The 26,771-nt window shown below is 43.0% G+C and overlaps 2 protein-coding genes, 1 long non-coding RNA gene and 1 pseudogene across 13 annotated transcripts in view; 2 read left to right on the plus strand and 2 right to left on the minus strand.

Annotated features, from left to right (window-relative positions):
* Nucleotides 1-9,184, plus strand: part of ERICH2 (glutamate rich 2) — a 28,526-nt gene extending 19,342 nt beyond the window's left edge. For 8 of the 9 annotated variants that reach the window (XM_070581544.1, XM_070581548.1, XM_070581546.1 and 5 more), the window contains 3 exons: nucleotides 3,412-3,469; nucleotides 8,039-8,110; nucleotides 8,986-9,184. In XM_070581544.1, the coding sequence (XP_070437645.1) occupies nucleotides 3,412-3,469; nucleotides 8,039-8,110; nucleotides 8,986-9,107 (252 nt within the window). In that variant the 3' untranslated portion in view covers nucleotides 9,108-9,184. The remainder of the gene's footprint in view (nucleotides 1-3,411; nucleotides 3,470-8,038; nucleotides 8,111-8,985) is intronic. The other variant, XM_070581549.1, reaches the window with a different exon arrangement.
* On the minus strand, nucleotides 3,485-21,366 carry LOC139076810 (uncharacterized). Its single transcript, XR_011528793.1, has 3 exons — nucleotides 21,021-21,366; nucleotides 8,846-9,149; nucleotides 3,485-7,213 (listed from the first exon to the last, which is right to left on the minus strand). It is a non-coding gene; the product is annotated as an uncharacterized lncRNA (long non-coding RNA).
* On the minus strand, nucleotides 15,148-15,640 carry LOC103567787 (large ribosomal subunit protein eL31-like; annotated as a pseudogene).
* GAD1 (glutamate decarboxylase 1) overlaps nucleotides 20,623-26,771 on the plus strand; it is a 42,958-nt gene continuing 36,809 nt past the window's right edge. The window contains exons 1-3 of one of the 3 annotated variants that reach the window (XM_070581542.1): nucleotides 20,623-20,846; nucleotides 24,114-24,444; nucleotides 25,873-26,016. In XM_070581542.1, the coding sequence (XP_070437643.1) occupies nucleotides 25,935-26,016 (82 nt within the window). In that variant the 5' untranslated portion in view covers nucleotides 20,623-20,846; nucleotides 24,114-24,444; nucleotides 25,873-25,934. Of the gene's footprint in view, nucleotides 20,847-23,300; nucleotides 23,656-24,113; nucleotides 24,445-25,872; nucleotides 26,017-26,771 lie in introns of those variants that run through there. The other 2 variants (XM_070581541.1, XM_070581543.1) reach the window with 2 other exon arrangements.

The raw sequence follows: 26,771 nt of genomic DNA on the forward strand, positions 1-26,771 counted from the left end.
GTCTGTTTGTTATTTGTGTTTTCTGTTTTTTTAAGGAGAGCAGAGTAAATTTGATCTCTGTTAACTCCATCATAGGTAGAAGCCTCAATTCAAATTTTAGCACAAGGAAAATGCTAACGTGCTTGCCTCCTTAGATAATTTAACCCATATGCCAGCCATGGAATCATATAAGGAAATCAGACATATTTATTAGGTTTTCCTCCTATAATAAAACATATTTAGGAAAATTTGAAACTTCCTTAATATTATAAGGTGCTTTTAATAAGGGGGAAAAATTGATGTGAAGTGTTGGAAAGATTTCACTTGACAAACGTCCTTTTGACTGGACATCTAAATCGTTCATGAATTGTGGAGCCTTCGGAGACCCTGTTTGCCATAACCAAACTGTCTGGAGTTGCTCATTTTATTTCTTCTCTCTTTGTTTTTGACATTTAATTATAAAGGTAATCCATTAATTCCTTTTCATATAAGTATTCAGACAGTGTGAGATTGCTTATTTTCCTATCTTGTACTGTGCCTATGCATAAGATCTTTTGTTTTCAGAATGCGTCCCTTTTTAATTTTCCCAACTTTTTATTTTGAACATTTCAAACCTATAAAAAAGTTGAAAGAGTATAACAATGAACACATGTATATACTTTACCTAGATTCACCACTTTTTAACATTGTATTACATTTGCTTTCTCTCTCTCTTTTGATAGATAAGCTATAGATAAAACCTAGATATATATTTTTGGCAGAAACATTTGAAAGTAAGTTGCAGACGTCATAAAACTTCACCCCTAAATACTCGAGCATGGGTCTCCTGAGAATAAGTTCATTCTTCAATGTAACATCATATCCTTGTCACATCTAAGAAAATTAATAATTTTGTAATAAAATACATTATATTCAAATTGAGATTTCCAAATCTGTCTTTAAAATGGCTTTTATAACTGTATTTTTTTCTGGTCAGGATTCCATCTAAATTCATGTTTTGAGTTTAGTTGTTAAGCATTTCTCTTTTTGAATGTCACAAATAATTTAATATAGGATCTTTTTTTAAACCTGTCTTCAGCTTAATTTGGCGGTCTTAAGTAATTCTCACAAAAGAGAAATGTTCATTGCGTGAATTTCTTAATTTCACTGCTTTTTGAACTGTTAAAGGAAAATATATTTTACATTAAAACAACAACAAAATAGGTCAATGCAAAGGAGCCTTTGAAATTGATTCCATGCTCCTTTTCATTTTCTGAGGCTAGTATTAATATAATGCTTTATTAAATAGACTAGATATTAGTTGACAGTAAGAAATTCTTGTTAATTTTGTTAGATGTGATAGCAATACTGTGATTGGGTTTTTAAAGTGAACTGAGATGATATCTATAAACTGCTTTAAAATAATCTAGGCAGAGGGAGGAAAAGAGTGTGTGGTGATATTGATAAAACCAGATTGGCACAGTGTTAATTTTTGAAGGTGAGAATTGGGGACGTGTTATTTCTTTTACTATTTTCTCTAATTCTGTGTATATTTAAATTTTCCATGAAGATTTTTAAAATATAGACTATAACTGCGTATTATACTGGCCACATTCTCTGACTGTGATCAATTAAACTAGGCATTGATAACAAAAATAACTATAATAACAAATTTAAAATACTTAAAACTGAAAGATATTCTTCTAAATGACATCTGAATTAAAAATAAAAATCCTGGGGCCAGCCCAGTGGCGTAGTGGTTAAGTTCATGCACTCTGCTTCAGCGGCCTTGGGTTTGCCAGTTCGGATCCCAGGCATGGACCTACACACCACTTGTCAAACCGTGCTGTGGTGGCATCCCACATACAAAATAGAGGACGATTGGCACAGGTGTTAGCTCAGAACCAATCTTCCTCACCAAAAAAGAAAAACTCATAACTAAACTTACAAACTATTTAGAAAACAAGGATAGCCACAACCGTAAATACTAAAACTTTTGAAAAGATCATAAAGTTTCAAATGCTTTGATGATGATGATGATGATGATGATGATGATGATGATTCCAGGAAGAATGACAATAAATGAACTACATATTAATACAAGAAGGTAGAAAAAGAACAAAATAAACATAAGGAAAATAAGAAAAAGAAAGAAACTAATAATTCAAACTAAAAACCAAATTAATATATCAATTCAAGTGCTGGATATTTGGAGAATGACATAGATAAACCACTACATATCAAAATTAAAATGGAAGAAAAACCCAAAAAGGGATGAAAATGAACGTGTCTTAACCTTAAACAAGAAGAGATTTTTAAAATATAAGAGAATTCTATTTCATGAGTCAACAAGCATTTTAATATGTGAATAAATGAGAATTGTGATGAATTAATGGCTTATAGAAAAATCTCCAGAAGAGTTCTATTTATATTAGAAAAATATATGTAATCCCAGTGCTCATGGGAGAAACAGAGAAAACTGGTAGAGAATTGCTTCTTAAAATGGCACCTGAGTATTTATGAAAGATCTGGAAACGTGTGAGAAGTGTCTTTTATATATCACTCAATGCCCCATCTCTTGCAGAGTAAACCTGGTCTACCTGCATATGGCTCAGAATATGTCACACACAAGCAAAAACAATCATCCAAGTGTAGGGTTATTTTAGTGGAAACAGTCTAAATTTAATAATAGAAGGTTAGTTATTAAATTATAGCCCAAGTAAAAAATATATAAGAATGTTTAACTCCATGGGGAGAAAATCATCATGATGTGTGGTTTATTTTCTAAAAGTTACTGAATAATCCTAGTTTTGGTAAATGTGTTCATTTATGGGGAAAAAAACACTAAACATACTTGAAGATGTTAAAAATAAACATCTCTGGATAGTAGAAATATAGATGGTTTTTAATTAGGGACAGAATGGGTTTATTGAGCTTTTAAATTTCCTACATACAAAAATGTGTATTACTTTGTAACAAGAAAAATTTAATAAAAATAGTAAAGGCAAGACTGGCTGGCATAAGAACAATACTGGAAAATATTGAATACACATAATTGTAAGTCTACATTTTCCTGCTAAGTATTGTCATGTACTTATGGCCTAAGGTCACAAATAAAAGGTGTATCTGAACCAAAGGGGCATTAAGGTGATTAGTGTCTTCACTATCTCTACCAGTTGAACCAAGCTATGTATTCTCAAATTGTTCAGTACTACATATATAGTGTGGCTGCAGCAAAGCAGACGTATCATACTTATTCTGTGTTGCCTTGCCATGAGAAATCCTTAAATATTCTTAATTAATTGATTGATTACACACTCACTCCTGGAAAAACATGTAAATGTTAAAAGCAAAATAGTTGATCATGAACGAAATATTTTCTAGGGAGTTTATAATTGACATTTAAATTCCCTCTGAAACTACTTATCTGAAGAATTTCTTAATGTTTTCCAGTTCCTGAGAGCAGAAATGAGCCAAGACTACCATTTGGCAAAAAAATTATGTCAGATGAGTAAGTACAAACTACTTTTCCGTTTTCCAATCTTCTCTTTAATTCTACATACATTCCATAATATGTAAGATGGTTTGATTATCGCAAGTCTAGTGAATGCTCTGATAGTATCTCAATGATTCCTTGATAGTAAATCAGGTTGATTGGTATAAGGACTAATTTAGACTTCTGGAATGACTTTGAGTGGGATAAACTAACAGAGACTAATCACCACCACTGGAAAATAAGTCAAAATCCTTACCTTCATAATAATGGATTAGTAACTTTATGCCTTTACTTCCAAAGAAGTGTCAGGTAGCGCAGCAAGCCTTACTTGATATGCAGTTATTCCCCAAATAGCTAAGTGCCTACATGTGCCAGGCACTGTTCTAGGCATTGGAAATACAGCAGTCAACAAGACAGATAACAACTCCATATTTGTATCTAGTGTTCAGACAGATGATAAACTCATATGTAACTATGGTGTCATAAATAAGTGCTGTGGCGAAGAATAAAGTAGGGAGGAAGGACTAGAAAGTCCTGGGAGGAGGCAGAGTAGGTTTCGATAGGATGGTGCAGGAAGGCTTCACTGACAGACTTGAGCAGAGACTTGAAGGAGTTGAGGAAATCAGTCATGTGGATATCTGAAGAAGTGTGTTCCAGGCAGGACTAACAGCAAATGTGCTGAGACGCGAGTGCGCCTGACGAGGAACAGCAAGGAGGACAGTGTAACTGGAGCAGAAGGAGCAAGGGGAAGTGTGTAGATGAGATCAGAGAGGTTACGGGCTGGGGCTTGTGCAGGTGGCAGGGCACCTTTTCACAATTTAAGGCCCTTGGCTTTTTCTCTGAGTGAGGTGGGAAGCCACTGGACACTTTTGAGCAGAGGAATAATATGATCTGCTTTGATTTTCTTCTTATCTTTGGTTATTAGTGGTTTGACTTGATGTTCAAACTAGTTGTGATTTTCTTTGTATTTATACAAAGGGAGGTTTGGCAGGTTTGCTGAGTTTCTTAAATCTGTGAGTTGATGTTTTCATCAACTTTGAAAACTTCTTAACCATTTCCTTTCAAATATCACTTCTGCCCTATTCTCTCTTCTCTTCCTGGGTCTCCAATTAGACATAAATTAGACTTATTTTCATGGTGTCCCACATGTATCTTATACTCATCTCTGTTTTTTCCATTTCTTTTTATTTCTCTCCTGTTTGGATATTTTCTATCAACCTGTTTTTGAGTTAACTTATCTTCTGTTGTGTACAATTTGTAGATAAAACTACCCAGTGAGTTCTTAATTTCAAAGATTGTATTTTCCAATTTCAGAAAGTCCATTTAATGATTTTGAAAGATTCCAGCTCTCTGTTGAAATCCGCAGTCTTTTCAACTGTTTTGCCTGTGTTTTTCTCTAATACGTTACTCATAGTTATTTTAAAAGAGAAAATGGCAACTTTACAATGAAACTTTATTGATAATAGGACTCAAAATACTAACTAGTGTTAGACTTCAGTTAGCAGTCCTTGGCGTAAATGCTGTAGGGACTGTGGGGGTCTGCCCCTTGCCGCGTACAGGGTCTCCACCGTGGATACAGTAGTTCTCGAATCATTGGCTGGGTTTTAAAATGGGTTCCTTGAATGCTTTAAAACTACCTATTTTATATCCAAGGTAAATACTTTGCCTTGTTTAATCCTTTCAAGCACTTTTGACCTTTAAAGCCATCAAATAAAATATTTTGATCGAAATTATTTTTGGTGGCACACAAACATAGAATTTCCAATCAGAAGAAATCCTTAGAGAGAACCATGTCCAATTCTCTATTTTTGTAAATAATGAAACTGAAGCCGAGAGGTTAAGCAGCTTGCTCAGCCCCACCCAGGGAGATAGTGACACAACCAGAGCTGGAACCCAAGCCTCCTTCTCCCACTCCACCTTTCTCTCTGTGGGGCCAGGGTGGAAGTGATTCTGTAGCTCTGGCTCCCTATTCTCTGAGTTTCTTGTGGAGCCTAATTGTGGGAAAACTTATATATAAATTCCCCATTCATCAATCATTTTGGAAAGCCTCTGGCTGAAGCTTACGCAGTATATGTACTGATATCACCACATCTCTTAGTCACTTTTGGCTGTTAGCCGTGCAGTATACTTATTGACCTAACTCAAACCAGTAAACATACATTGAGTGCCAGGTCAAGGGGGATGAAAAAGTTCAAACTGGTCTATCTTAATGTGGTTATATCTGTCTGAAAACTCAGTCCCTTCCTTCCTTCCAACAAATTCATACTGAGCACCAGCTATGTACCAGATGTTATGCTGGGGCTCCAGCTCTGTGCCAGGCGCTCTCCTAGAGGTGCAACAGTGCACAAGACCAGTGTTGTGTCTACCCTAGAACAGCCCCCAGTCTGAGAGACTTAGAGCCCCGCCAGCAGCAGAACCCCTCTGTTCCCCACCTCAGCCCTTCAGCCAGAAGAGAGCAACCACTGAATGCTTAGGAAGGAAGAAGCCTGTCTCTAGGCCCAGAACTATTCCAGGAAAACAGATATTAATGAACATTTATTCAGCACTCACCGTGCACCGAGAACTAGACTAACTACTTTACTTACATTATCTCATTGATTCATCAGAACACCCTGATGTGGTCAATAGTGTTATTACAGTTAAGGGAACTGAGGTGCAGAGACAGTAAATACTTTCCCCAGATGACCCAGCTAGACAGTGGCAGAACCAGGATTTACATCTGACCAGCTTTTCTCGGGCCACACTGGGCCCTGCGTATGGGCCCAGGTTGGGAAACAACCCCGAGGATACCAACTGCATGTGCTAAAAGCTTCTCTTACCTTTTTGAAAACCCTACTAGCCTGTCAAAGAGTAAGAATTTTTGATTTATCACCTAGAATGGATATTGCTGGGCTAAGTCTCAAAACAGATACCGTACCCCGACTCTGAAAATTGACAATTGCCAGCAGTTTTTGTTAAACCGTGAGAGTAGCTGTTCCCATACTCCAATCTCATGGGATAATCCTAATTCCAACATGAAATTTTCTAAACTGTGTTCCAAGGAGTATTAGTTCAAGATTTCTTAATATGTTTTCCACCAAAAAAGGTTCCATGGAAATAATAAATTGGGAAAACCACATTCTCTTCTCTATAAGATTCATAATAATTGTGAGCATATTAATGGTTCTGTAAAAAGTCCTGCAATTGCTCCTTACTGTAAGCTTTACCTAATTAACTTAATTTAACCTAGTTTCCCAAATATGTATTAACGTCTTAAGAAACTAGTATCTCAAGGAGCAGTTGGAAAAACCCTGCTCTAGAAAGACGCTTAGCCTCAAAGAAAGATTTAGATTGCTAATGATAAGCATATTTTAGTCCAAGTTAAAATGTATAGAAAGTTATTTTTATTAGAAACCTTAAAAGCTGTATAAATACCTATAAGATCCTTGAAAGCAGCTTTTGAGCCAGGTGCAGTCATGCTAACCCAGATTGATGGTAAATTGTTATATTAGTAGATTAGGAAATAAAGACACTGGTTTGGTGTGTCAGGATGAAAGCCATATGGGGTGAGGTCCTGTGAACCAATAGGGCCGAGTTGAACCATCCACAAGTTCTCTCTCTCATGCTTAGCCAGGTGAATAGCACACTTGATGTTTCAGTGCCCCCTAGGGGCCATCAGGATATTGCACAGGCATCACAATCTTAAATGGATGGTGCAGGATTATGAATACTCCTCAAGGCAGGTAGGAAGAAGACAGAGAGAAATCTGTAGAGTGAGATCTGAAAGAATAAATAAAATAGTTTAAAAAACTCTGAAGCAAAAGGTGTAAATCTTTCTGGCCTCTAGGACAATGGTAACATCCCAACAAGCCTAAAAAAAAAAAATCTATTGGTATGGCCCAAAGGAAAGATGACATATTCACATAAAGGGTGAGCAAAAAAGGAATAAATAGTGCTAAAAATAGTGGGTCTGCTGAAGACGGCAGGACACTGTTAAGCAGGTGATGACTGGGATGTGAACTAAGGTAAAAGTTTCCTGATGATGAGAAAGAGGAAACATCAGTTTTCTCTATTTCAAGGATGAGTTTTTAAAAATGACATCTCTACTATAGAAGAGCTTGCATGAAACAAAAACAAAAACAAAACAGCTCCGTTCCTTTGCGTTCGGATGAGGCCTTTAGTAAAAGATGCCACGTAGACATTGGGTGGGTGAGATGAGATGAGGGGTTAGTAGACCTCTAGGCACACAGTCCTCTCATTACTGAAGTCTCTGTATTTTCAAGATTTGTACCTTGTTTGGGGAATAATTATAGTCAAGAAACACTTTGGCTACAGGCCTCTTAAGGCAGCCTCATAGTGATGGAGATTGCATTCTTTGGACAGGAAGTAGAAAATAGAAAGAGGATTATCTCTTTTACAAAGCACCTAAGATAAGTAGAGCCTCTTCTGTATTTACACTTAGATATACCAGTGGTATAATTGTTGGTGTTTATCGCTTTCTGCATTTTCACTTACTCTGATTGACAGTTTCAATCTCATTCTGAAGAGCCTGTTTACTAAAACACTTTGAACATTAATAACACACATCCTGTTGTCCATTTTCAGTTCTAATCTATGAGCCAGAAAATCCTGAGGCCAAGGAGTTTTTCTCACTTATTGAAGAAATGTTGCTGATGGGTAAATCTAAAAATTGAAGTTCCTTCTTTCTCATAGAGCTATGAGCAGTCACTATTTAAAAACTCGTTATCCCAGCAGATTGGTGAAGTACATCCTCCGGAAGTGGTTAAGAAAAGGCATAAACAAACATAGATAAGGATAACAGATTGGTGGCTGCTAGAGGGGACGGGGGGTGCAGGGAGGGCAAAAGGAGTAAATGGGTATATCCGTATAATGACAGATAAAAACTAGACTTATCGATGGTAAATGCGATGCAGTCTATACAGAAGCTGCAATATAGTGTACACCTGAAATTTACACAATGTTGTAAGCCAATGTGACCTCAATAAAATAATTTAAAAAAAAAAGAAAAGAAAAGTCCAAATGGTTGTCTTGGATGGTTTAATAAAACCAGCTTGTCCTCTGGACGGTCCAGATGACTCCCTTTCCTCTGTGGAGTGGAACTGCCCAAGCAGAGCAGGCTCCCTGGGCAGCAGGCAATCAGGCACGGACAGAGTCTTCACAGGGAAGACAATATGCTAATTGCCCCATGTATTAAAGGGATTATCCCACAACTCCAAGGAAAGCCAGTATTCTCTAAATTACCCTAAGTCTTACTCACTCTTATTCTATTTAAGTAAGAATTGTGTTCACAATGGTTATAGACCTATGTGTTAAATTTATTTTAAATCCCCAAACATCTTTCTGCCCGTAAGAATATATTCTTCTTTGTATTACTATTTTGACTCTACTTACAGTTAGCAAAGTTCAGCTCAGTTCTCACGTTCCAAAAATGTCTATTTCTTGGTGGAGGGAGAAACAAGGAGAATTATGATTTTTCAAAGAGAGGAAATATTAAGAAACATTTTAAACAATTCTCTTCCTTTCTGTGGTAGAGAAAACTCAAACTCTTGAGGAAGATGATGAAGATAGTGAAGAAGACAGTAGCGGTGAGAGTGAAGGGGAGAGCAGTGAGGATCTGAGTGAAGAAAGCTCCGACGAGTGTGAAGACGAGTGACGAAAGCGGCCACTGTGGTTTAATCTTCATGTATTTTCATTTCTGTATATGATGGAAACATAAAGAAGGGAGCTGCATTTTAGTCTAATTGTTCTTTATTTGGTACAGAGTTCTTTTAATTTATCTGTATTTGTTTGAGTTCCTTCTTAATATTTAGGTCTTAGTTCAATATGAGTTACTCAGAGAGGAAAATAGTAATTAAAAACACTTACATAGTACTAACTGTGTGGCAGGTACTGTTCTACACACATCAATTTACTTAATCCAACAGACCCATGGGCTAAGTACCAGTAGTATTCCCATTTGACAGATAAGACTGAGGCACAGAGAAGGTGAGTAGTTTGCCCAGCATCATATACCTATTGATTGGTAGAGCCTGGATTTGTTAGTGGATATTATGGCTCCAGAATCCATACTCTTAGACCCTCCCTTGACTACCGCTTCAGGCACTTTAACGTCATCGGTTTTGTGTTCTTTATAGCATGTATCAGTACCTGAAATTCTTATTTATGTGTTCTTTTCATCTTCTCCCTTTCTGTCAGAAAATGTAACCTCCATGAAGCAGGACTTTATCTTTTTTTTGGGGAGGAAGATTAGCCTGAACTAACATCCGCTGCCAATCCTCCTCTTTTTGCTGAGGAAAATTGTCCCTAAGCTAACATCTGCGTCCATCTTCCTCTACCAAGACGCCTCCCACAGCATGGCTTGATAAGCAGTGAGTAGGTCCATGCCTGGGATCTGAACTGGCGAACCCCAGGCTGCTGAAGTGGAGTGCACAAACTTAACCACTACACTACGCGGCTGACCCCAGGACTTTATCTTTTTCACCATTCTGTCCCTAGAAATGGACAAGTGCCTCACAAGTAACAGGATATATATACTAGTGAATGAGTGAATGTAGTGAAAGTTAATGAAAATGTTTATGTTCTTTTTTTGTTTTTGTTTTTGTTTTGAGGAAGATTAGCCCTGAGCTAACTACTGCCAATCCTCCTCTTTTTGCTGAGGAAGACTGGCCCTGAGCCAACATCCATTCCCATCTTCCTCTACTTTATACATGGGACGCCTACCACAGCACGGCTTTTGCCAAGCAGTGCCATGTCTGCACCTGGGATACAAACCGGTGAACCCCGGGCGGTCGAGAAGTGGAACGTGCGAACTTAACTGCTGAGCCACCAGGCCAGCCCCATGTTTTTTAATTTATTTACTTTTGTGTGTGTGTGAGAGGAAGATTGGCCCTGAACTAACATCTGAGCCCATCTTCCTCTTTTTACTTGAGGAAGATTGTCGCTGACCTAACATCTGTGCCAATCTTCCTCTATTTTATGTGGGACACTGCCCCAGCATGGCCCAATGAGTGGCGCCATGTCCGCACCCAGGACCCGAACTGGCAAAACCCTGGACTGCCGAAGGAGAGCGTGCGAACTCAACCATCCAGCCACGGGGCCGGACCCAGGGATAGGGATTTTTAATTTTTATTCTTATATGAGCGCAGTATCATGTCATACCCAAAAATGCTTGCAACATAGTTTGTTCTTTGGGCATTTTGTAGCCTGCTAATGTTCAGAGGAAAAAATTCTGCACCATTTCATAGGAGTGACTGAAATCCTCTAGTTACATAAATAGTCAGATGGCATGGGAGGGCTGGCTGACTCAGACCTCAGGAATGGCTTGTTCTTTTCATTTGAGGGTTTGTTATTCCTCCCCACCACAGGAAAACCACCATGTTTCAATCTGATGACACTTACCTGATTATGGAGCTCCCCTTCCCATAAGAAGTCCATAAAATAACCTAAAACTGATATTGCAGACTAAATAAGTTACACTGGTGAGATTTTTGTTCTCTTTTAAAGGAACAGGAAAGTTCTGAGGACAAAGCTCTCTGAATAAATAGCCATGGTCTCATAGGCTATGTTATACCTAAATCTAAGAATTTGCAGGGTTTGCTCATGCAGGATGATCAGTCCCCTTCTATCTATATTCTTCATACTACTTGCACTCCTTAGTCAATGACACTTAGAGTGTTGGCATAACCTAACATAGGCATGTGTGTCTGTAGTAGTAATAGCTAAGAAATAATCTGCAAAGTATTTTTATATCACTTAACCCACTGGCTTCTCACACTAGTGCCAAGAGCATGCTTATCCCTGTCAGTTACGTGAATGGAATTTGGGATGCTTAGGGATATCCAAGGGTTAAAGTTAACTGGAGTATTAGAATTTAGATGAGGAAATTTAGACTTAGAGATGCTAGGTTATGTCCCAGTATGAGATCTAGTGAATCTTGAACTCAGCATTCCATTGCTTCACACGTAGCTAAACTCTAGAAACCGTGTGATGAATCAGCAAGCAAGTTGTGTCTATGTAAAGTGTTCAGTTCCAGACGTGTGCCATCTTCAAAACTTTATAACACGTTACACTTGTGTGAAAGAACCCAAATATCCAACAACATGGGAATGTGTGAGAATGTTTACTCAATGGATTTAAGATGGGAACGCACTGAAATAGTTTCATTTATTTATTCAATAAATACTGAAATATTTCCTGAAGGCCTCCTAGGTATACTATGGGGAACAAAACCCAGTCCCTATTCTTAAACAGCACTGTTGCAGTTGAAATACAGGCTAATAAACACCACCATTGAGGAAGTCCAGGGTGCTACGGGAGCACACAGCAGGGGCACCTCACCCAGGCCAGGCATCCAGGGAAAGCCTTGAGAGGGAAGGGAAGTCTAAGTTGAGAAGGTAGAACGAATAAGAAATAGCTACAAGAAGAGGATGTGCCGAAGAACGTTCTATCAGTAAATACATTCTAAGTCCAGCAAGTAAGTAGGTAAGGTTGGATTCAAAATGAAAATGAACCAGTTAGAGACGAGATGGATGAAACTACCATGATAAAAGGGCTCGGTAATGGAGGATCTCATAAGCCGCGTTAACGTTAGAACTTGGTCCTTAAAGTAGTGGGAAGCCATTGGAGGATTTTAAGGAAAATAATGATTGTATTTCAGAAAGAGCATTCTAGTAGCCAGGTAGAAAAATGTCTCAAACTACAGGTCATGATCCTTTGGTCAGTTATGAAATCATTGTAGTGAGTCACTAATAGCTGGAGTTTTTTTAAATTAAATACATAGAATAGAAAATAGCAAATTGCAAATGAGTATTGGAATTACGGTTTTGTGAAACTTTTGGTTCAAGAGTGTGTATGTGTCCTAGATCTTGATGTGAAACGTCTTTCTTCCTATGGATCTCAATTTAAAAAATATATATCTGAAAGTGTAGAGGACAGACTAGAGTGGAATACAAAACTCCACTGTTACATAGTTAATTCTAGCAGTTCAGAATTGTAGCCTGAAAAGAGGTAATAGCAGGGAGACGTAATGGAAGGGAGGAGATGAGAGGTAGAAAGAATGGACAGGAATTGGTGATGAGTTAAATGTCGGGGAGAGGTAGAGGTCAAGGATGACTTCCAATTAGATAACTGAGTGTTTGGTGGTGCTCTCCTCCAAAAAAGGAACACAGAAAGAAAAGCGGATTTGCTGGAGAAGATGGCAGTTCACTTATATAAATTGAGCATGGGAAATATTAGTTTTCTATGACTGCTGTTACAAGTTAGAACAAACTTAGTGGCTTAAAACAACACACATTTACTATCTTACAGTTCTGGAGGTCAGACATCCAAAATGAGTCTCACTCGGCCCAAATCAAGGTGTCAGCGAGGCTGCATCCTTTCTGGAGGCTCTAGGAGAGAGTCTGTTTCCTTGCCTTTTCCAGCTTCTAGAGCCTGCCTGCATTCATTGGCTGGTGGCTCCATTCCTCCATCTTAAAAACCAGCAATGTCTGACTGAGACCTCCTCACATTGCCATCGCTCAAGTTCTCTCTCCCCTGTTTGTGATTTTTGTTAAATTAACACTTAAGTGGAACTTTGGATGGTCAGATGGTGAGCCATGGTTCAACAAAGACCACCAAGGAAAGTAAAATGGAGAAGTTTATTACTCACAGGTCCTGGAGGAGGTACAATGCCCGCCTTGGAGGGCCCACATGGGGAGGTCAAGGTGCAGGCAGAGTGTGCGGCAGGACCTGGGATACATGTCTTTGTTCGAGTCCATGAGTGATTGCTTTGGGGTTCCCAGGCTGAGGCCAGATTAGTCAAACCAAAAAGAGCAGAGTTTGGTAAATTCCATGGGGGTCTTATCTCAGGAGCACACAAGGGGAAGGAACTGGGAAGCAAGAGGGACTATTTATCATCAGGGGCATTAGGGAAGTCACATCAGGAACTTACTTGGGACTCTGTGGGCTCTTATCTCTGGTGCGTGGGCTTTTGTCTAGGACATTCACTTGAGGGAGAGGCTAGTGTCAGTTCAAGGCCCCTGTAGGCTGCTTAGCCACACAAAATGGATGCCAAGGCAGCAACATTATGGAATAGTTTAGCTAAACTCTCAACACCCTGCCTCCCTCTTCCACCTTTCAAGGCACTTGTAATTGACTTTGGGCCCATCTGGATAATCCAGTATCATTTTCCCTATCTTAAACTCAGCTGATTAACAACCTTAATTCCGTCTGCAATCTTAATTACCCTTTGCAATGTAACCTAATATATTTATGGGTTCTGGGGATTAAGACATAGACATCTTTGGGAGTAGGGGGACGCATTCTGCCTACCACAGGAAGGATTGGGTAAGTGTTAATGTTTTTGGAACTCATGGTATGGAGCTTCATGGATATGAAGAGACACTTTGGCTGGAAATACATACCTTAATTAGGAGTTATCAGTTTAGACTCAATTAGATAACACATAACAGAGATATCTCTTTGATTAGAGATAATCAAAGATAAGCAGTGGTGGCCCACAGAAAAAGTGTAGTCTGAACAGAAGAGGACTGAACATAGAATTATCTTAAATAATACATTTAAGAACATTTAAGTGGTAGTCCAAGAAAGAAAAAGGCACAAACAAGACTGAGAAGAACAGCCAAGAGGAAAATCAGGAAAGCAAATACAGTGGATACCATTGGTTGCCTACTCAGAGTTTATCCCTCCCTGGTTCTTTGCTAAGAGAGCCCTGATTCTGATCAAATATTCACTCCCCACGCATAGCCATGGGACTCAGGAAAGACACCCACAGCCAATCAGTACATGGCATTTCTCTGGTGATTGTTATTTTTCCAAATGTGGACATGTGACCTACATTGGCCCAATCAGACCAAGGATTTTATTTCATGATTGGGAGGAGAGGTTCCTCCATTCCTCTGGTTAGGAACCAGGAAGCATGCTGCCCTGCTTACTGCTGGCAGCCATTTTATGATCATGAGAGGAACTAATCTTAGGATGAAGCTGATGCTGTGGATGGTAGAGCAAAAAGAGCCTAGGTTCTTGGTGATATTCAGCCATGGAATCAACTGCTCTGGAAGCCAGCCAGCCCTCTGTTTGAGCTTAGTGTTATTGTGAGAGAAACTTTCTTATTGTGCAAACTGGTTTGGATTGAGATTTCTTTTACCTGCTGCCAAAAGTGTCCCGATATTGAATACATTGCAGAAACTCAGAAAACAGTTGGTAGGTAGGTCTGGAAAAATCTGCTTTATCATAAGTTATAGAGAGGACAAGAAGATAAGAACTTAAAAGACTGATTGGATAGCAACAAAGAGGCAGTTGGTGGCATTAGGGAGAGGAGAATCTGTTGAGTTAGTAGGGGAGAGCCATATTCCAGTGAGTTTGAATGCACTGGAGGTAAGGAAAAGGAGAACAAGGAGTTTGAGTATGAAGTAAAGAAAAAAGATGAAGTATTGTTGAAAGACACAAGGCAAAAGGAGTATTATTTTAAAATTTTTTAAGATGAGCATATTTAGTAGGAAGGATGATAATTAGATGTGCTGATAGTGTATTTTGTGTTAGGCACTGCACTAAGCGTTCCATATGTTAATGTTTTTCGTTTTCATAACATAATGGGGTAGACATTATTATCCCTGTTTACAAATGAAGAAACTGAGGCCTAGAGAGATTGAGTAACTTTCTAAAGATCCCATACCTGGGAATTGGCAGATTCAAATCTAGGTCTTTTTTTTTTTTTTTGGTGGTGGTTTTATAACTTTACTTGATAATCTATGGTCAGTTCTCATCCACATTGACTGTAGATTTTTTATGGTGACAGGTACATAAGTAACCAACGCTTGTCTGGTGAGTCTTCATCCTCAGTACGTTTTCTTGATAAGCATATACGGATACTGTATGAGACATTCCTCATTCCTTTGGCCCAGGCAGCTTTGTTGAGCCTGGTGGCAATGCACACATCCAGAGTTCCCATCTCCTTTATAGCAAATTTCTAAATCTCTGTGAGCACCCGAGGGGCACACTTCTTGAAGCCCACTCCATGGATGGCTTGTGAATATTGATGGTGTATTCTGTCGTCACTAGCTCGTTGAAGGCAGAATGGCCCTTCTTCTTGCCACCCCTTGCAACAGCCATTCTACTGGGCCCAGGTTGGAAAGAAAGAGTGTGCGGTATCCCAAATCTAGGTCATTTTATTCTAACGCTCTGCCTTTCACCACGTCCTTTCTCCTCTAAGAGAACAGTAGAGAGAAACAGATTGAAGAAAGGGGGATAATTTGTGAAGTAAAGTCTATCTAATAACCTTACAAAATGTATATAACATAACCTTAGTGTGTGGTAGTTGGTTCCATTTGGACTGCTACCCCAGGAGTCCAAGTATGGAGTCAGTGTTGCCTCTCCTTTGTTCTCCAGTATTAGTCCTTAGAGTATAGTCTTCAGTTATTCCACATTTCCTTATATATTAAACAGTGTGATAACCTGCATTCTCTCTAATTGAGGTGTGTTTTTTCCCTTTAACTTTACCCTGGTTGACATGTAAGATCTATGTAACTTTGTTTTTTGGCTGAAATATTGATGTTGGACAAGGGGAGGCACATGAACAGAACTCATGATGCCAGATGTGAAGGAAAGCCTAGATCTCTTGGAAATGTTTAGCATTTCTGGGCAAGTGTCCTGTATCATGAGGTATTGAGAGTTCACAAGAGGCAGGTAAGATGAGGCCACCAAGGCCAGACTAAGGAGGGCAAAGGTCTGTCTGATTGGCCTTCCTAATAAACTCCCCAGCTGCCATGGGATATGAGTTGTAATGGGGTGAGGGAAGTGTACAGAGCTTGGAGAGGCTTGTGAAGTGACGCACTGGGAGATGAAGTTGGCTTGCATAGCCTTATTCAAAATGTACCTTTGAACCGGGAGACAGCCTATAGCAGACATTGTGATTGATTTTCCTACATCCCATTGTGACCTAGATGATAAGTGTAAGCTAATCTTGGTACTCCCATCCTCCTTGCTAATAGGTGTTTTTTGTTTTTTGGGGTTTTGTTTGGTGAGGAAGATTGGCCTTGAGCTAACATCTCTTGCCAATCTTCCTCTTTTTGCTTGAGGAAGATTGTCGCTGAGCTAACATCTATACCAGTCTTCCTCTATTTTGTCTGTGGGAACGCTACCACAGCATGGCTTGATGAATGGTGTTTAGATCCATGCCCAGGATCTGAATCTGTGAATCCTGGGCTGCCGAAGTGTAGCCCACAAATTTAACCACTACGCCACCCAGCTGGCCTCTAGGTGGTGGTGTTTTTTTTTTTTTTTTAACAGCTCTATTGAGATATCATTGGCATATAAAAATCATATTTTTATATATATTTAAGACATGTAGCTTGATGATTTGATATACATTGTGAAATGGTCACCACAATCAAGTTGATTAACATATCCATCACCTCTACATAGTTACCAGTGTGTGTGTGTGTGTGTGTGTGCATGTGTTGAGACTTAATTTAAGATGTATCCTCTTAACAAATTTCAAGTATATAGTAAGTAGTATTAACTATCACCATGCTGATTTCCAGAACTTATTCACCTTGCATATTTGAAACTTCGTACCCTCTGACCAATATCCCTTTGCTACTAGTTATTACCAGACATAGACAGAATCAGCCAATCTCAGCCAATAAAATATGAGCAGGAGTTAGATGTGGATGAGAAAGTGTGTAGCCCTCATGGCTACTCACAGCCATCTTAGAACCATGAGGAGGCCATATGCTGAAGCCAGTGCTAAAGACAGCAGAGCAGAGAGAAAAATAAGAGTCTGGTCTTTGTTGACGTTTTTTACTGACTCAACCAACTCTGGTTTAGTACCTATCCTATCTCTGAATATCCTATGTAATACAACAAATTTTCTTACTATTTAAGCCTGTTTCAGATTTCCTATTACTTGCAGCTGAGAAAGTCCTACCCAATGTATCTGCCACAGCATAGCAAGCATGATGATACCAATAATGTCCTCTAAGACTATAAGCCATATATACCTCACACTTAATAAAAAGGTTAACCATGGTTGTGTTTGGATGATGAGGTTATTTCATTTTTCTTTATTATAAAGTCATATACTTTCTTTAACAATGATATATTACTTTAAAGGAAAAGTTATGTATTTTTTAAAGAAGCAAACTTTGAGAGTTAAGGTAAAAGTGACCTGAGGTACAGGAAAGTTAACACTTAGAATGGAAGAAACAAAACACAGTATTTGTGGAGTGCCTGTGGTATGTGAGGCATTTTTAGCAGGCCTTAGTTCCCTTTTTGGTGTGCTGGAAGCTTCTAATGAGGATGAATACTAATAAATAAATAGGTCATTATGTTCAGAAAAGAAATGTCATCTGAGACAGAAACTTGCTGATCTTCATGGAAGATTAACCAGTTAGTCCACTCACAAACTTGCCTACCCTTATGCCTAATTGGAAAATTTAAGTAGGGATAATTGCAATCCACCACCAATAACCCCTCAAAAGTCCCTGTTTTCTTAAAATTTATGTAGTTCCTATTGTTGCATAACTGTAAAAATATTTTTTTAATAGTTGATTAACTTTCATGAGCTCTTTTCCCTCTTTTTTAATACTTTAGCTTTCCTCCTCTTCTACTCTGGAACAAGGCTTTTGGTGTTTCATGCCATCAGGTCCCTAAGTACATTCATCTCTAATAAAAATTATTCTAAATGTGTTTTCATAAAAATGATTATTTGAAGGTGAGCATCCTGCAAAGATGGTAAATTTCACAGTTCCCTGTCTACCACCAGACAGTGTATTAGGAGGAAAATCTCCTCCTTATCATAATGGGTACCAAATCCAGCTTCTTCCTGTTGGCATCAGAACTCAAGCAAAGATGGCGCAGAACACTTGAATCAGCAGATAACATCATCATCCTAAAGCTATCTTCTCTTAGTTTGCAATCCACCAATGAAGGAAACCACGAGGAAAAATATTAAAAACCATATGTACTAAATGGAGTTGAAAGAGTCTGAAACTTGTCTCAAACTAAAACTTCCTAAAGTGAGATCTTTTATAACCTATTAGAGCAATGATTTGAATACTAGTGTAACTGGCTACTCCTTCATAGGCTAGTTGAGTTCTCCTCGGTGGCTCTTTTTGGGACTTATTTCTTCTTTATGTTTTCTCAACTCATCTGAATCCAGATGTAGAGAAGAAAGAAACGACTGCCACACTCATTCTGCAGTTGCCAGCTGCCTTCCAGATGACCACCTGAAGATTTTAGGAATACATTGTCTATTCAACTGCACAAAATAAAAACCAGCAAAATATGCATTGAGTGGTTATAGTGTTCTGGGAACCATTCTGTTCTGGGAATATCTTGGTGTTTTTTTGTTTTTTGTTTTTTTTTTTAAAAAGATACCTGCCCTCATGGAGCTTACATTTTAGTGGGAAGAAAAAAGCAATAAATAAGTAAAATATATAGTATGTCAAGTGGTAAAAAGTGTTATAGGAAAAAAAACAGGGAAAGGATGGGGAGTACCATGGCAGGGAGAGAAGTGCAATTTTAAATAGAAGGATAAAGGAAAGTTTCACTGAGAAAATAACATTTGAACATTTGAACAAATGCCAGAACAAGAAGTAACAAATCCTACAGATACCTGGGGGAAGAGCTTTTTAAGCAGAGGAACAGTAATTGCAAAGTCTCTGAGGTGGGAGCAAGCCTAGAATGTTCAAGAAACAGGAGGCGAGTGTCACTGGAGTAAGAACAGAGTAAGAACTTCATCACAAAACAGGCTTCCTTTCACCCTTTTCAAGTAAGTCTAAATATTCCATCAGAAAATTTTCTCTAGGAATCAGAGGAGGGTGGGGTGGGGTGGAGTGGAATGTACAGTCCTGAGCTAGGGAAGAGAAAAGTTTTGCCAGTTCAAGTCTCCCCATGCTCCGAAGCTTGTCCGTACTTGTCCCTGGCTAAGAAGTTGAGACAGTGTGCCTATAGCCCCAGTGAGAAGGTATTATCATTTAATCTGCATATTTAGGGACTGCTTGAGATTTCAGATTGTGCAGATCTAAAGGATTCCTGACTCACCCAAAGGCAAAGAAGACAGGACTCCAGCCTTGCAACTGAAGGTAAGAGAGAAAGAACGGGGTCCAGGTGACTAACTGCTTTGGGAAAAACCACGGCACTGATTTGCAGATGATACAAGTGAGAACCTCAGGTGTGAATGAATTCCATGAGCTCTTACCTGTAATTCTTGACATGAAGAGGACTGAGCTCGAGCAGCAATGATGAATCCCTCCTAAGTTTCCAGTTTTCTCCCCTGAGTAGGATCAGGGAAGGAATCGGATTTGAAATAGACGTTTAAGTTACCAGATTCTCCACAACTAAGAACCTTCTCACAAACAGAAGTCCCAGGCACCTAAGTCTGAAAACAAGGGCTAACTACCTGTTATTTTAAATAGTTCAAGAGCTTTTACGCTGAAAAAATTGGACAAAAATATTACTATACCTAGTCTTCCATTCCATACTCTTTCACTCAAAGCCTCTCATGTAGGAAATCATCTTTCTTTCATCCCACTCTTTTTGGAAAGACTGATTTAGACTTAGTTTTTGTGGAGAGAAGAATTTAAAACAGATACATCTTAAAAACTGTTAGAATTACAATTCAGATCTGTTATTTCCTTGGTCTCCAGTTTTGCGGTGAAACACTGCCTGATATCAAAGAGTTCCCATCCTAAGGCTCCCTTTGAGGAGCAGCTGTGTGGGAAAGAAACGGATACTCCGCATCCTCTTCTCTTTCACCAAAGGGACAGAGACTCTGGGTATTTCAGGCCACTTCTGGCAGCATCTTTCAGCATGAAAAAAAGGCCCCTGCTTTGTGAAATATGGCAGGGTATGAGTGCGAAGGGGCCTCTCCTTTCTTTTCAGAAATTGTAATCTATCGCCATCTGGTGGTCGTCCCTCTGTCACCGTGTTTGGAATAGCAAGAACTGGGCGTCTTAAGATCTGCACAAGACTTGCCCAAATACAAACCACTCTGTCCGCCTTGATTAATTTCTTTAATATTAGAATATTTTCATTTTCTCAATATCAAGGGGAAAGGGACTATTTGACGATTACCTGAGGGACTCGGCTCTCTTTTTTTAAGAAGAAAACGTTGTAATTTCCGGAGTCCTCTCCAGCGTTCTGGCTGGAATTCTGCCTCCCTCGCCACCATTTTAACCCTTTCCTGTCTCCCAGGAGCGAGTGTGGTGTGGTCTGTTGGGGTAGAGATGTCGATCTAGCTATTGTCTTCAAAGAAAGTCCAGAATTATTTGGGGAACTATCTTTAAAGTACGCAAACACACCGAACAGACATTAGCTCCGACTTAAGAAAAGCCGAGCGTAAGGTTAACAACGCTTCCCACAGCCCTCGTCTCTGGAGACAGACGTTTAAACGGTGAGCAGTGCCATTTTTTTCTCTCTCTTTTTTGGTCATAAATTAGATACTTAAAATAGACTTTAAAGAGCCAGCTGAAATGAACCAACACTGTGGCTCTAAATTACTTTTCCTGGAGGCTAAAAATGCTAAATGCGTCAAAACAAAATAGATTGACGTTTCTTATTTACTCACCTTGACTTGGACCATATTTTTACGCATAAAAATCCCAGCAGCCTGTTTGGGTGACCCTTCTGCGCCTTACTCTCCTCCTACCTACTCCCTTTTTTCCTTCGCCGAAAGGCTCGCCTCCAGATCCGGTTGGAATATCTTTAAACCTCCAGGGGAAAGGACGTTGTAGGTGGAGGGTCGTGTTCCCAAGTCCCAGCCATCGTTGACCTAAAGGAAGGTTGTCCTTGGCGGGCAGGATCGAGTAGCCGGGGCTGCAGGCTCGCGAACCCCTGGAAAGAGAGTCCAGAGGGGTCGCGCTCGCCCACTCCTTCTGCCTCTGGGCGTCGTGTTCTCGTCTCTTCAAAGCACTAAACCTTAGATCAAATGCAAACGAAACAGCTGGGCGGATACCACTCCCTTCCGGGCCACCCCTCACCACCGGTTCGAGGCCCCAGGGAGGATATCTTATTTCCACCCCCCGTTATTCAAAGCATCTTCCCCCAAGAGTAATAAAAGATGAAAAGAAGAGTGAAAAACACAAACAAAAATATAGATTCCAAGTGTTCTGAAGAGCCAAAAGACAACCACAACCACTCTCCGAGCAAATTCTTACCGAGGAGAAATGGGGGCGAAATACTCTCAACAAGGGAAAACAAACACAGCCGTTACTACCAGGAGGGAGGCGGGCGGGGGCGACTGGCTAAGGGCTGACGTCTGAAGCCGACCTAAGCGAGGCTCAAGGGACCGAATGGTGGACGCTGTCCTTGGTGCTGAAAGACCTGGGCCCTGCTCCGAACTAGATGTGCCGGAACTGTGTGGGATTCTAGGCCCTCAGCTCCTTATTATCTCCGCTGCGCCCGAGTCTGGATTGGAATGGGAGATAATCTGAAAATAAATCAAAGCCATGAATTCCCCAAGTCTGTAGCTCTCCTCGCTTAACTGGAATGTCAACTCCTTGAGGGCAGGGATAATATAAGTTGCTGGGACGGTTGTAAGAACAGTGCTTGGTACATAGTAGGTGATTCATAAATATTCGTTTAATTAATTACTAATATTTGATTAAACAATTTTAAATTAAAGACGAGCAGGAGCCTTTATTCCTCCCCTTCCCCTCCATAAAGCAGAAAGTGAGGTACGTCCTCACAGCTGGACGGACTTAGCTTTAATTTGCGATGCCTAGTCTTGTAGGAGATTTCTTTTTCCAACGAGATTATTTTCTTGGCTAGAACATTTGGGCTGAGCTTTTTGGACACTAGGGTCACAAGAGGGCGTGGTTGGAAACTTCTCAGTCTGATGCCACAGGTGAAGGTAAAAATCTTCCTTTCCAGAGAATCTCGAATCTTGGGAGAAGGTTGACGAGACAGAGAGCGAGCGGGCGTCTTCCTGGGACAGCTGACCCCGAGGGGCGCCGGGATTTGTTGCCGCCTCTCGCCTGTCATCTTGCCCCGCGCGCGTCCCGAATCCCGTCCCGCGTCCCTGGCACCAGCCTCCCTGATTGGTGCAACCGTCTCTTTCAGGGAAGCTCGAGGAGGGGGCGTGGGTGGAATTCCGAGCCTGACCTCCTAATAAACCGCTCATTTGAAGCATAGCGGAGAAGCTGCGCGGAGCAAGCACGCACACCATGCCCAGCCCGGAGCTCGCGCCCCAGAGTTGTGGTTACTGCACGCTCGCCGTTCAGGATGCCTTTGTGTCCTTAAGAAGGGCCGGAGCTTTTGTTGTAAGGTGGAGAGAGGGCGACAGTATTTTCTTTAGTATCAAGGGCAACGCATTTATTTCAAACGTCATAGCGAGATCCCTCTTACTGATCGGACTGTATCTTCTCAGGGCAGAATCTTCAATCTCCCTTATGAAATTTTCAGTGATTTGTAAGATTTTTGGCATTCCCACTGTGTCATGGTGAAAGGTGATAAGACATTCAGAGAGAAGGGACCGGCCTCGGGTGGACCAGCAAGGCCGCAGACGTGTCCATCAATAACCCACGCCTGCAGCACCACAAGAGGAAAAAAATCACTGTGAAAAGGAGTAAAGGAATCACTGGTTACATGGTGTCACCCAGACACACACAAAGATCAACTTTGTTTTGCTCTAAAGAAGAAGAAACCGAGGTAGAGGAAAGAGGAGAACATAAATGGGCGACGAGAGTGGCTGGCTGGGGTGATGTCTTATAGAGGCAGGAGAGCGACAGAGCCTGGCCGGCCCTTCCAGGTGTGGGCTCGGGCGCGGGAGGAAAGACCCAGCTAGGAGCGGGCTTCTCGGTCTCTGGGCGCCTGGCGCCCTCTGGTGGAAAATTTTTCGGGAACGCCTGTTTATCGTGAGGGGCTTTTCCGAGCGCGGCAATTCATTAAATATGCTTAAATACTGAGAAAGGAGAATCCTTAAAGCATGAAATTGAAGGGGGAGTGAGGGGAGGGGGCCTGGGCAGGGAAGGCCTATCCGTCCCTACCCCCGCCCCGCCCCGAGCCCCTGCCCGGGGCCACCTCTGTGCTCGAGTTCCCTGTGTGTGTGGAGAGGCGCTCGTGCGTGTTATTAACCTTCAGATGTGATCAATCAGGAGGACTTCTTTCCCCACCATCAAGGGGACCAAAGGTAGCAGGGAACGCATAGTGCGTGGGAAACGGGACCCTTTTCCCTGCCGGTGGCACCGGGTAGCTGCGCTCAGGTGAGGTAATTTGACCCCACCTCCCCAGGTGGATGAGGAAACCGTAGTGAAAAGCAGATGGAGATTCCTCCAGGGTCTGAGTGCCGCCCCCTCCCCTTTCTGCCTCTGCTTTTGCAACAATCCTGGCTCAGCAGAGAGCCAGAGAGGACAGGATCGAGAGGGAGCATTCGCTCAAAGAAGCGTCGCGGGGTCGCAGTTCTTGGGGAGTCGCGGGGAAAGAAAGAGAGGCAAAGCCACTGCTCTTGTCTTTTCGAAGACATAGGAGGGGGAGGGGAAGGAGGAAGAAGCGCTCAGCGAGGCATAAGCCTTCATAGGAATTATCTTTTCCCTCGTCTTACCCGACACTGTGCCTATTTCAAAAAATAGAGTGTGCTGAGTACGTTCTGGATTACTCATAGGGCCTTTTTTGTTTTTCCGGGCGCAAAACCGTGATCTGGATTTATAACCGCCCTATAAAGCTCCAGAGGCGGTCAGGCACCTGCAAAGGAGCCCCGCCGCTCTACCGACGAGCTGCCCCCGCGAGCAGCGGCCTCGTGATTCCCCCGCCGAGCCGGTCCCCGCCTCCCCACTCCGCCCCCGCCTCCCCCGAAGCCGAGCTGCCACCTCTCCGGATCTCTGTCTTCTCCTCCCGGCGCTCGCGTGCGGGACGGTGCTAGTGGGAGCGAGGCAGCAGCTGGAGGTGACGCCGGACAGATCACGCCTGTGGCAGGGCCGGGACGAGCCGAGTACACCGCTGGGCGCTGCGCAGAGGAGCGTCGGGAGCGCCAGGCTTGCTGCCACCAAGCCGAGGTGGGTAAGCGCGCGGCCGCCGGGACTTCCCAGTGCCCAGCCTCGGCGGTTCAGCTGGGTCCTCTTCACCCGCGGTTTCTCGGCCAACCCCTACCTCCAGCCACCGCCATCTACCTTCCTGAGCAGAGCGCATCCCTCCCGCCCCAGTCCTGGCTCTCTCTTGGTGCGCGGCGCAGGGACCCCTGCCCTCGCACTCTCCCTCCCTGTCCGCACCAACGGGGTTCACGCCCCGGGGATGCACACAGGCTGAAGCTCGCCCTGAAGTGGAAGGAGAGCGATTTTCCCCTGAGCTTCCCTGCTGCGAGCGCCCATCTCACCGAAGGGTCCTTGGGCAGCAGCAGCCGAAGGTGCGACTCGGAGCGGTAACCTGTTACTTCCCCAGAAGCCGCGCTCTACCTGCTGCCTGCGTTGCTGTGCGAGTGGGCGCGCGGGGCGAGGTGCGGGGTCCTATGGAAGGTGTGGAGGCGGTGGCCGGCGGGCGCTGCTCTGCTGGGTGTTAGATCTACCCAGATTCGCCCGCGCGCTCTCTGTCCCGGGGCCTTTGGATGCCACCGCGCCAGCGCCGAGCAGAGGCGCCGCGCACGGATCCTTGTCCACCGACTCTGGCGCACTGAGCGCAAGTTCGTTTCACCGGTGACGTTCCCCTTTCTTGCCTCCTTCACGTTCTCCGGGTCTGTACCGCGAGAAATCTGGGGTCCTCGGAGAGTTGGGTCGAAGGGAAACACAGAAACCCGGACCGAGCCTCGTCCTGGGCTTCGAGATGGCTCCAAGCGGGGTGGGACAAGAGGGAGACGAGCGGGGTTCCAGCCCGCTGCTTCCTAGCTGTCTGGTAGTGCAAGGTGCCTATAGTTCTTCCCCGGCCAAGTCTGAGAGAGAACGTAAAGATATAGACCCTTGTTTCCTCTCACCTTGTCTCATCTAAGTCCCCGGGCCTCGGAGCAGTTAGCCCCCTTCTTTCCAGGGAATTAGCCAGACACAACAACGGGAACCAGACACCCAACCAGACGTGCCCGCCCCGTGCGCCCTCCCCCCGCCTGCCCGCCCGCCGGCTGCTGAGAGCCCAATGGGGCTTGTCGCGGCTCCGCTGGAAAATCGCACGCTCAGCCTCCGTTGCCCTCCTAGCCCAATCCCCCGCGCCCTCGCGTCCTGCACTGGCCTTGGGCCCCCCTACTCCGGGTCACCCCGCTGTGCCGCCAGACTGGAGAGCCGCCCGGGGCTACGTTGCCAGCGCCGGAGTCCCCGAGCTCGCGCGCACGTCTCCCCCTCCCCCAGGCGCACCCGGACCCAGCCTGCTAGCTGCCCTTCCACCGGCCTCTCTCTCCCGAGTCCGGACTTCAGGGGGAGCGTCCGCGCTCCCTGCCTCTCAGTCACCTCCTGCGCGCAAGACCCCGGAAGTCCTCCTCGCACAGCTGTCGCGTCTCTTTGCAGCCGGTTCCTGCGCCCGACCAGACGAGGACCCCGGACAGCAGAGTCCCCGGGACGACGAGCCGATGGCGTCTTCGACCCCTTCTTCGTCCGCAACCGCCTCGAACGCGGGAGCAGACCCTAATACTACTAACCTGCGCCCCACAAGTAGGTCCTGCCCCAGTTTCCTATCAAATGAACTGCGGATAAGATGGGGGCGCTGGGACGTGGGGAGGCTGCGCTGACAGAAAGGGAAGGGGGAGCGCGGAGATGATGAAGGCTGGAAAGAAATGAGGCCCTGACCCGGGTACTGGCCAGAGGTCGTTCGACTGCCAGGGACGCTAGGCTATTCCGAGGCGCTGGAGAACGGAAACCATGCACAGTCGGAGAAGCGGCGATCTTTAGGGGCTTCGCTGAGGGGGATGGACGGGCGGCGAGAGTGTTGTTTTTGTCGTGTTGTGCGTGGTTTCTTTGCTTGGTGGGACGACGGGAGTCAGGGCAGGGGCGGTGTAAGGAGCCAGGAGTCCCAGCGGGAAGGGAGAGTTCTGTCTCTGGCTTTCGTTGAGCCGAGATCTGACCCCCTCCTCCTTTCCCCCTGCGCTGTACTAGAAGTCTATAATCAGCGGAAATTTCGACGTTAATTGCAGCTTTTAGAAAACTCGGGGTCCCTAATTGCTCCAAATTTGCGTCGAGCTATTGACGAGTGAGGCAGAAGCCAGGGGCGAGAAAGGTGCATTAAACCGTTTGAGACTGAGCCTCGACATTTCAGACAATTCATTAAATTTCAGAGGCAAGAAAAAAGAAAGAAAGGAAGAAAGAAAATAAAGGAGCGGGCAGTATCCTGAGCAGGGAGAGGTGGGGAACCAGGAGATGGCAAGAAGGTTTGCCAGGGCGGGAGGAGAGAGCACCTCTCTTCTCTCTCC

The sequence above is a fragment of the Equus przewalskii genome, chromosome 17 (assembly GCF_037783145.1).
Source record: "Equus przewalskii isolate Varuska chromosome 17, EquPr2, whole genome shotgun sequence".
Taxonomy (NCBI): domain Eukaryota; kingdom Metazoa; phylum Chordata; class Mammalia; order Perissodactyla; family Equidae; genus Equus; species Equus przewalskii.